Source organism: Ictalurus punctatus, chromosome 4, assembly GCF_001660625.3.
Source record: "Ictalurus punctatus breed USDA103 chromosome 4, Coco_2.0, whole genome shotgun sequence".
Taxonomy (NCBI): domain Eukaryota; kingdom Metazoa; phylum Chordata; class Actinopteri; order Siluriformes; family Ictaluridae; genus Ictalurus; species Ictalurus punctatus.
In genome coordinates, this window is record NC_071284.1 from 26,716,935 (window position 1) to 26,727,990 (window position 11,056).

General features: G+C 38.3%; 1 protein-coding gene across 3 annotated transcripts; it reads left to right on the top strand.

The window, feature by feature from the left end:
- Window positions 1-6,599, top strand: clns1a (chloride channel, nucleotide-sensitive, 1A). 3 transcript variants are annotated; one of them, XM_017466022.3, is made up of 8 exons: window positions 1-75; window positions 384-485; window positions 1,230-1,366; window positions 1,530-1,646; window positions 3,353-3,466; window positions 3,577-3,744; window positions 4,425-4,491; window positions 5,889-6,599. In XM_017466022.3, coding segments are annotated over exons 1-8 (729 nt in total). In that variant the 5' UTR covers window positions 1-52; the 3' UTR covers window positions 5,890-6,599. The 3 variants fall into 3 exon arrangements, with proteins under 3 accessions (XP_017321511.1, XP_053534063.1, XP_017321512.1); XM_053678088.1 differs by having other exon boundaries at window positions 15-485; XM_017466023.3 differs by lacking the exon at window positions 5,889-6,599 and having other exon boundaries at window positions 15-485; window positions 4,425-4,495.
- Window positions 6,600-11,056: the final 4,457 nt, after the last annotated feature.

The window sequence follows — 11,056 nt, forward strand, 5'->3', positions numbered from 1 at the left end:
GTCTTTTCTCTTGTTGTCAAGCTTGTGATTTGAGACGCGTCTCGGAGTTCATATGGCGCGCATGGGAACGACAAAGTAACGCGTACTATACCTGCAGTGTGGTGATTTAACCAGAAAGTGGTTTGTTATCAAACCACATGTAAACAATACCGTGCAAGACTATAGCTGGAGAATTTATTGTATTTTTTAAATATATATATATAGTTAGCTAAAAATACACAAGGTGCTATTTCAGGCTTGTAATTACTAGCTAGCGTCTTGTTGATTAGCCATTAAGGCTACATTAGGCGAGGTAGCTAGCTTTGGCGAAATAAATAACGAGGTGTTTGTTGTTGTAGTTGTTTTTTGTTTACTGTTTGTGAAAATATGGTTTTGTTAAAAAGTTTGCCTCCTCCTGCTGAGGGAGTTCGGCATCAGCAGGCCGAGACTACAGCGGTTTTAGACGGGAAGGGACTCGGCACAGGGACGCTGTATGTAGCCGAAGCGTAAGTAACACCAACGTTACCCTTTTCGTCTGTCTGGTTGTATTTGTTTTTATTTTATTTTATTTAGTGTGAGAGAATGGCACACGTTAAAACTCTTCTGTATTAGTTTATCTATTGTTGTTTTTATTGTTCTTATGCATATGAACCCTAGCACTATGTTATGCGATTCGAATTGTTTCATAATTCCAAATAAATAGAATATGATCCACAAATAAATGTAGTGAGATTACAAAAAGTTAAACACAAGTCACAAATGCATTGAAGGAGATCCACAAATATATGTTGGTATTTTCACACAAATAAATTAAAATTGGCAAATAAATAAATGAAATTTGCAAATAAAAACATTTGTAAAAAAAAAAAAAAAAGTGTTAGTTTTTATGTTACAAACACAGCTCTGCTCTACATTCGTGGATTTTGCTGCACGCGTTTGTGGGTTTTGAAACATTTCTAGCGGCAGGAGTGCGCACACATCCTACTTAACTAACCCCTAACTAACTAACCATAATAGGTGCACTTTATTTAAGAAATCAAATAAAATTTGGCTCTTACAGCTCGACTCTGTGCACTTTGCTTCTCTAGAAGGCTTTGCTTGTATTTCCTCATTTGTAAGTCGGTTTGGATAAAAGCATCTGTTAAACGAATAAATGTAAATCCACGAATAGTTGGACTCCGCCCACCGGCTACACAAGCCAATCGGATAACCGGAGAACCAGTAACAAATCTAATGTGCTTTCCTGTCAGGTGCCTGTCATGGTTTGATGGCTCAGGAATGGGTTTTTCGCTGGATTATCCCTCCATCAGCCTGCACGCCATCTCCCGAGACCCGAGTGCTTATCCACAGGAGCATCTGTATGTGATGGTCAACAAAAAACTGAACGGTAGGCAAACGAGTGCCTGGACCCCGTGACACTTTTTTTCAGATATATTTTGGATACATGCTCGTTTAAATGACGCAAGAAACTGAGTGTGATAAATGTTAGTGTCAAGCAATTCAGACTTCACTTGCTTGAAGTTTTATAATCTGAATGACTGAATTGGCAGATGAAAATGAGGCTGAGATGCGGGAGAAAGCTCTGGATGATGAAGGCGAAGAGGAGAGTGACGACGACAATGAGGTCATCACAGAGATCCGATTTGTGCCCAGTGATAAAGCAGCTTGTGAGTGTGTTTGTGTGCTTTTAGTGAAGTTTAGCTTTAAATTGAAGATTTTTCATGCACAACGCCAAATTTTCTTGTACAGTGTGAACCAAGCCGCGTGATCATGGTGCAGCAATTGATCAGAAAACTTGAGCTTTTTTTTCTTGCAATCATTTGACTTTATTTTCAGTGTATACTGTACAAATCTCACATTTAATGATGCATTACACAAATATTAAACCCCAACTTGAGCCTTTTGCATTAAATGCCACATGAGATAGTAAGGAAGCTTGAATCTGAGCAATGAAATTAAGTAATGTTTTCCATAGCAAATCAGATTCACTTATTTCAAGTCAAGCTTGACTTTGTACTTTTAATATATACATGCTTTATAGGCCTAGTTTTAAACAGAATTTAAAGTTTGGCAAATGTTCCACTTTTTATATAAGTGGAAGTGATATCAGGTCTGCAATAAAATAGGCTTCCGTATGTGTGTGTGTATATGTATGTATGTATGTATATGTGTATATGTATATATATGTGTATATATATGTATATATATATATATATATATATATATATATATATATATATATATATATATATATATATATATATATATATATATATATATGAGGGGTGCAACGATATGGCAGATTGTATTGTTTAATACGAGGCTCTAGGTTCAATACGTCTGCATTAATGTATTCAAAATACTCTTATAATAAAGAACGATCTTCATAAAATACTGCTTATATTGCGTGAGGTGTAACTAACATTTAAACGTAATCAAGCCCACATGCCCTTCTCTGAAAATGTAGTTTCCGCTTTATCTTGAATCAGGACAGGCTACAGCGGTTTAAAATAAATAAAAAACCTTCCAGTCACACCGTATTTCCCGAGCTAATGCACTAGCATATTAGCCGGCACTAATATCACACGCACAGAGCAAAGTCTCTCTGCTTCATAGCAGAGCAAATGAAGCATTTTCTGCCTTTAAAGCAGTCAGTCGGGAACCCGGTGGCTGCAGATATGAGACTGCTCATTATAGAGGAGAGCAAGGGCTTCAAAAACATTAGAGCTGTAGAGACTTGCTTGACTTTCACAGCACTACTAGGTAACAGCCGGACATGAAATAAATCGCCCCATGCTTAATTCACACCACCAGGGTTTCAAGGGTTTTTCTGCCAAGTTTGGCTAGTCTTTTTGTGCGAATTTTCATTTATTTTTGGGGTAGAAATTGGGCTAAGACATGGCAACCCTGTGCACCAAAGGTTAACTTCATGCAAGAAAGAAACAGAACCATGTGGCGCGAGAGAGGGGGGTGTGGTTATTTATTTTTATTTTTCCTGTCTGTGAAATATTAGCTTGGCTTTTTGATTACAGGTAGTCCTGACTATCTTGAGCCAGTCTACGATGCCCGCTGTGCCGCTACAGGCTTGAAGGGTTTGATTTACCTAAAATAGCTCAGCGCTGGGGTTTTGAGCATTCTATTTGGATGCATCAAACACTTTTAAGTTTGCCAAATAGGCAGCAAACCTTTGCCTAACACTCATTTCTGCACTTCTAGCTGGTGGTGCACTATATGGGTGCTTTCTGTACACAGTTCAAATTTTTAGTGAGAATGTATTTGATTTGTGGTCATTTAATTCGGCAAATCCAGTGTAAAGCCATTTTGTTTGAACAAGTAATTCTGCAAGTGAATTAACAGCTGTTATTTGTCGCAGTGGAGTCCATGTTTTCCGCCATGTGTGACTGCCAGGCTTTGCACCCTGACCCCGAGGACGCAGACTCTGATAATGAGGAGTTTGAAGGGGAGGAAGAGGAAGAAGAGGAGACCGGTAAAGCATCTGTTTTAAAATGAGTTTTTCATAGCGTGTCATACGCTTTCAGCAACATACTCACTCATACGGCTCACTGCTGTGCGCTCTCTCTTCCCATTCACGTCAAGGCCAGGGTGACATACCCACGTTCTACACATACGAAGAGGGTTTGTCGCACCTGACCACAGAGGGCCAGGCCACGCTGCAAAGACTCGAAGGGATGCTCGCTCAGTCCGTCACGCAACAGTTCCACATGGCTGGAGTTCGCACCGATGAGCCATCCGCTGAGTTTGAAGGTCTGTGATGTGCGTAGGACTGATGTTGAAAGTACGCTGAATCAAGAAGTGAAATGTTCAGCCTAAATAGCAGATTTGGCATTACATCGTTAAGTAACCACTAGGTGTCAGTAGCAGGCCAAAGCCCAGTGCCACAATTTTTCACCTAACCCAAATGCTGTCGTAATGAATGTTTTAGTAAACGGCCCAGAATGTTCTATAATAGATGGCTAAATCTTCATACACCGCCTTCAGTCTGCACAATCCTGTATTTTAAGCAAGAGATGTTATCAAATAAACATTAAAAAAAGACACTCATCACAACAGCGTTGAACTACAAGAAGTATTATTCATGATTATAGATTACATGAAGTGAAACAGTGTCCTAAACCCAGTCTGTGTGATTTGATTAAGAGCTGGATCTGGGTTGAGACAGGTATGTAATGAAAAGTTTTGAGTTGAGATAGCCTTCTGTTACATCTTTAGCTACATTCACCTGGTGTATTTGCGTAAGTGGATAGTTGTGTAATTTTTATTTCCCACTGTATCATTGATTGGTTTGAATTTTATTTTGTTTGTTTTTTTGGCGCTGCACAATGTGGACTATAACGTGGATTAACATGGAGTTATCATGAATTATCTATAGTCCAGTTAATACTCTGTAATGAAATCTGACTTCTGTCTTTGTATTCATTCTGCAGATGGAATGGAGGTCGACCCAAATTCTGGAGTAGCTGGACAGTTTGACGATGCTGATGTTGATCACTGGTAAAGATCATCTTATTTCACACCTACATCACACTTTAATTAGTATGTTTGTGTCAGTCGGCTACAGTTTAACTCTCATCTTGAGTACCAGTTTAAATGTATAAGCGTAACTTAAACATGGTGTAGTCGTGAATTTAGGAAATTGTCTTTTTATTTATGTATGGTTATGAAAATGAGCAAAATTTAAGTATATAAGTCAATTTGATGGTATTTGTGATGTCCGGTTATAAAGCTGAAAACTAGTGGTATGATTCACATGCATGAGACTGTTTTGAAAAGGGAAGCATATTTCACAAAGCTTCATGCACTTGGAAATCAGGTGGTTTATATATCCCAAGACAGGCCACACATTAATTCTTGTATATAAATATTTATTCACCTCATTGGAATGTTTCACATTTCTAGTGTTACATTCTGGAAATATAACGGACTTTAAGCCACCATGGATCTACACAAACACTATATACACACTATGTGGCCAAAGGTTTGTGGGCACCTGAGCATTACATGTGTGCCTTCTCTAAACTGTCGCTACAATGTTGGAAGCAAAAATTGTATAAGATGTCTTTGTAAGCTGTTGCATTAAGATTTCCATTAACTAGAACCATGGAACCCAAACATGTTCCTGCATGACAATGCTCCCGTACACAGCGAGTTCCATGAAGGCATGGTTTGCCAAGTTTGGAGTGGAAGAACTCAAGTGGCCTGCACAGAGCCCCGACCTCAACCCCATTAAACACTTTTGCAATGAACTGGAATGCTGATTGCGCCCGAGGCCTCCTTGCCCAACCTCACTAATGCTCGTCTGATTAAATGGTCAAATCGCCACAGCCACAGTCCAAAATCTAATGGAAAGCCTTCCAAGAAGAGGGGAGGTTATTGTAATGGCAAAATGGGACGCCAAATTGTGAATCGGACCTTCATCCGATACATGTATGGGTGTTTGGTCAGGTGACCACAAACCTTTTTTCCATGTTGTTTGTGGTAAAAGGTTTTTTTTTTTTTTTTGAGTCAAAAATGAAACTTTTTGGCCTTGGGACAAAGCACTATGTTTGGCGAAAACCCAACACTGCTCATCAACCTGAGCGCACCGTTCTCACAGTGAAGCATGGTAATGGTAGCATCATGTTGTGGGGAAATTTTTGATCATCTGGGCTTGGGGAACTGGTCAGTGTTGAGGGCAAGATGGATTGACCCAAACACAGGACCATCTTAAAAGAAAACCTGTCCCAGTCTGCAAGAGACTGGAGACTGGGGCAGAGGTTTCATTCCCAACAGTATAACAATTCTGAGCATAACCTGAACGTGTTACAATGGTGCAGTCAAAGCCTAGACCTCAATTCAGTTAAGAATCTGTGGAAAGACTTCTGTTCCTCACTGTAACTGGTTTTCTGCAGACGCAGTATACTTCACTGCTGGTAAACGAAGCACTTAAGGGGGCTCTGAGTGACTGGGACTCGTTCGGCAAGCCGTCTTCTCCTGTTTGCTCTCCACATTAAGCGGAGCTGCTGGATGTCTACACAGGTTTCGCCAATGCCAGCACCATTTCTGTTACTGTGTTGTTTTGTATTCTTCCTTCAGACCAAATTCTAAGTGCTCTCCGAAAGTAAGTCTCATTTGTATGAATTGTCATGAAATAAAATAGTTTTGTTTTTTGTATAAAGCACTTGTCATAGATGCCTATTTCCCTTCTAGTTGTGGATTCATTTTTTTTTTTCTTTCTTTGGAGCACTTAAAGCTTGATGAAAGCAAGAAGTAGACATTTTTGCACACCGTCTTTTCGGTTTCATAACTCAGGAACCATTTTATTGTTCAGAACGGTGTGATTGTTAGATTCAGCTTTTTTATTTTTTTTTGCATGTGAAACTATTAGTATGAAATTTGGGCTGGAAAAGCTGTAAACATTCAGCAACATTCAGTCTTCAAACTGCACTTATACAATATATGTGGTTTTTAACGTTGTATGTGATATCTTGTTACAGTAACTCTTACTCACAATGTTGTTTTGCGAGTCCTAAACATGACTCGGCACTCTGTATAAGCATAAACAGGAGTTTTGTAATGATGAGCCACAATAAAATATCCTTTCACAGGTCTAAGCTGTAAAATGTTCCAATATTGAAGATGGTTTTTTTTATTTATTTATTTATTTATTTTTCATAACCTATAAGGAGAAACCATTTATCTTCATTCTAACAAAAAGATACCTTTGCATTAGAATGGCTTTCCTAAAATAATAGTATTTTCTCTCCACAATAGATGAGCCAAAATTATTGGCAGTCCTAATGCATGTTTGAAATATATGCAAAGTTTTTATTCTTGAAAAAAGAAACCCATTTCATATCATTTCCATTGCCATTATTCATGTCCTTGGAGTGTAAACATGAGGTTTCTCCTCCCATACCAGAAGAAAACTGGAGAGTTTCAACACATAATACACACGTTTGTTGAGCTGGACAAATCGGGTTATGGATATAGGGCATCGGTAGCTCAGTGGTTAAGAGGTTATGATGACCCATGAGCACACTGTCACCCCACACGGGGAGGAGAATGGTGAATGGGGAAAATAGAGCCAAAAAATGTAAGATTTTGTTTTCTTTTTATGGCACTGAATAACTGCTCGGTTTGTACAACAAAAGAATATAAAATAAAATAAGCACAGGCGAGGGTATGGTATAAGTTGTGTTTTTTTTGTTGTTTTTTTTTTACACTTCCCCATTTGCTGTTTTTTTACACTTTGATGTTTTGTTCATGGATGTCAAGCAATTGCAAACGCAACACTGGTTTATTTAAAAAAAAAAAAATCTTTGTTAAATATAGGTGTGCAACAATTATTGGTACCCATATGAATTTATAAGAAAAATATATTTTAAATATATTCCCATTGATATTTAAAAATTTTTTAGTACACTTGGGTGACAGGAAATTGTTCAACTATGACTTCCTGTTTCACAGGGGTATAAATATGAGGTAACACATAGGCCAAATTCCCTTAGATAACATTCATAACAATGTGTAAGACCAAGGTATATAGCTGTAATGTGTGCAAAAGGTTGTTGAGCTTTACAAAATGGGAAGTGGCTATAAGAAAATAGTAAAAGCACTTAAAATGTCCATTTCCACCATCAGGGCAATAATTAACAAGTTCCAGTCAACTGGAAATGTTATGAATCAACCTGGAATTGGACGTGTGTCTATATTGTCCGAGCGCACTGTGAATATGATGGTTCGAGTGGCCAAAAAACCTCCAAAGGTCACAGCTGGAGAATTGCAGAAGTTAGTTGTGTCTTGAGGTCAGAAAGTCTCCAAAACTACAATCCGAAGTCACCGACATCACCACAAGGTGTTTGGAAGGGTTTCAAGAAAAAAGCCTCTACTCTCATCCAAAAACAAACTCAAGCGTCTTCAGTTTGCCAGACACGACTGGACCTTCAAATGGGATCGGGTTCTATGGGCAGATGAAACCAAAATAGAGCTTTTTGGCAATAAACACCAGAGGTGGTTTTGGTGCACACAGAGAGGTAGCCATATGGAAAAGTACCTCATGCCCACGGTTAAATATGGTGGTGGCTCTTTAATGTTTTGACGCTGTTTTTCTGCCAGAGGACCTGGACATTTTGTTAGGATACATGGCATCATGGACTCTATCAAATATCAACAGATATTAAATGAAAACCTGACTGCCTCTGCCAGAAAGCTTAAAATGGGCCGTGGTTGGATCTTCCAGTAGGACAATGATCCAAAACATCCATGAGGATCTGGAGAGATTCTGTATGGAGGAACGGTCTCAGATCCTTCGCCATGTATTCTCCAACCTCATCAGGCATTATAGAAGACTCAGAGCTGTTATCTTGGCAAAGGGAGGTAGCACAAAGTATTTTTTTTATTGATAAACCTCTGTTATGTTTGCAATTGTTTGAGATCCATGAGATCAGAGTATTTTTGTGAATTTTTTCAAACCAAATATCAAAAGGTTAAACAATAAAGACAATTTTTCACAGCCTTCTTTGCTCATATTTACCAAGGGTGCCAGTATTACTGGTGAGCAGTGTATGTACAGTAATTATAACAGTGCTAATGAGTCGATTGCTACACACCATATTACGAATGATTCATAATTACATTATTAACCATTCAGTTCCCCCCCTCATGTTTCTCCATTTCACTATTTCAGTTTACCTCCAGCACGTTCCCATGGTGGTGGTGGTTTCTTTGTGCTTTGCATTTGTCTGTCACCTCCAGTTTATTTATTTATTTCTGTTCATGGAGTTCTGTTCATTCTGTTCTCTGTATTTCAATCCTTTTTTCTTATTTTGTCTGTCAGTCTTAGCGTTTTGTCCTAAGGTTATTGGCTTGGCAAAGTTTGCTCCTTGTACTTTGCTCTTTGTTCACATCTCACTGATCAGTAAATCATTCATGAGCTTCTCCCCAAGTCTCTGCTGTCAGACAGGGTGTGTGTGTGTGTGTGTGTGCCTGCTGATCAGGATATAGAGCTCAAACTCCCATGATTACTAAAGAACTGCTTAGTCACTGAAAGATTTTACAGAAGAGAGAATGTGTTTTCACTTTTTGTTTCGGTCTGAATTTGTCGCTGCACCTGATCCCAACTTGTACTACATATATTAAACTCGTGCTCATAGTAATGTTTCATATCTTAATAATTACGTAACATTTTATTACAGCTTACAGTAATATTACAATCAGTAAGCATACCATGGGTGTGCTGTTATAGGAAAATAATCAGTAATCAATGTGTGGTGGGTGTGGCTTTTACCATCCTGATGTTGATCGTTTTCTCATAGTAATATATAATTTTCTAATAAAAACACGTGTTTTATTCTTATACCACAGCAGTTTACCAACACTAACTACATTTGAACCATTTACGTATAGTTTAATGTTGTTGAGGTTAGTTCGTTTCACTTCTGTTATAACAGCTGTAAACAGCTGTTCCCTTACCAGCATCTATTTTCTCTTTCTTTCTCACTCTCTCTCTCAACTGGTACGACCAAAAAAAGAACCCAGTTTGTCACGTTACCAAGAAATCCGACAGCGTCAACTCCTCTGTACTGAACTCGACTCTCCAGTGACTCCTTCCATCAATGCTAAATGAATTCGTGTACTACTTTTTTTTCTCTCTCTCTCTCTCTGTGAAATGTCTTGTTTTATTTAACAATAAATAATACAGAAAAATAAAGAAACTGTATAATCTGTAACATATAAAACATAAGATTGTCACGTATCGGGAAACTCTGGACTCCACTTCCCATCAGCCACTGCACTGCTCTAGTTGTCACATGACCACCTGCACCTGATTCATGTTTTGGTTAATGAGCAATCGTGTATATATAGTCCTAGTCTGCACCATTAGCTTGTCTTTCGTTGTCTTAGACCGCTGTATTCCATGTTTCTTGATCTTGTTAGTTTATGTTTAGTTTTGCCACAGTATTATGCCAAGTAGTCTTAGACTCATGTTGTTTATGTCTCAGTGTTTTGTTTCATGCCACAGTAGTTTTCCAAGTTGTGTTCGTGTCTTTGTTTGATATTACGTTTACGTCAATAAAAGTCATTATCTGCACCTGCTTCTGGCTCGACCTCGACTCGTGACAAAGATGTTTATTTAGCCTTTTTGGAAGGAGAGTCCAGTGTTCGTGTTTTATAACAGTCTGAGGTCTTAAAAGGAGAGAGTTAAAAAATAAAAATAAAAAAAGAGCCTGGTGAGGGAGCTGTTTATAGCTGCTATAATGCAAGCTACAGAATCTTTGAATCTTGTTTTGTGGATGTTCGAAACATTTAAATGTAATGGGAAACAACGTTTATGACATTTAATTCTTTGAAAAAATAAATGAACCATGAATATTGTTGTGGTATAGGAGGAATAAAACACTTCAGCTCATGCTGTTTTTGGAAAATAATCATTGATTTCTGTCATGTTTTATTCTTTACATAGCACCTGATAATGAGGTCAGTCATCTAACTCCATATCATTGGCTTTGATTATGTAATGTTCAAGCAGGATTACTCCAGTGAATTCTCATCATGTTGGTGTCCTTTGCATTGGGATGAACTGTGTTTGCACTAGCTTTTGGCTGTGCAAACTTGAAGGAACTTGTGTAAAAGCTGCACAGACAGCAGAGAGTCAGTGTCAGTGATCTTTCTGCTTGAAAGGATTATGTCTAATTACAGATTACACATGGGAGTGCTGAGACAGGAAGCCAAGATGAAACAATCAGATAAGATGAACCTCCTGTCATGCACAGAAACGGACTTCTATCGATATATCTGCTTGCTGGTATTGCTGGAGAACCTGTTAATATGCAGCTTTGCTCTAACAGGAAAGCATTAGCATGGCTTGCTTAAAGAAATAAATCAAATTGACACAAATCCTGTGCCTAGCTCAAATATAGTAGATCAGTGAATGTTTGGTCCTTCCCTCAGGAAGACATATTGTAATGCTGTAGCATTTTTGTATTGCCTTCAGTTGGTAGAAATCAATAACTCCAGATTCTTGCAGTTTGAAGAAAAATATTATGTAATAAAAGGGAGGAAGAGGGGTAAAGGCTAC

What these genes read in the sequence shown, in the direction of transcription:
- clns1a (XM_017466022.3), top strand. Translation starts at nt 53, where the DNA reads ATGGCGCGCATGGGAACGACAAA. An exon ending in GGTCAACAAAAAACTGAACG is followed by an intron (nt 1,367 to 1,529) that starts GTAGGCAAACGA and finishes CTGAATTGGCAG; the next exon opens with ATGAAAATGAGGCTGAGATG. An exon ending in GCCCAGTGATAAAGCAGCTT is followed by an intron (nt 1,647 to 3,352) that starts GTGAGTGTGTTT and finishes TATTTGTCGCAG; the next exon opens with TGGAGTCCATGTTTTCCGCC.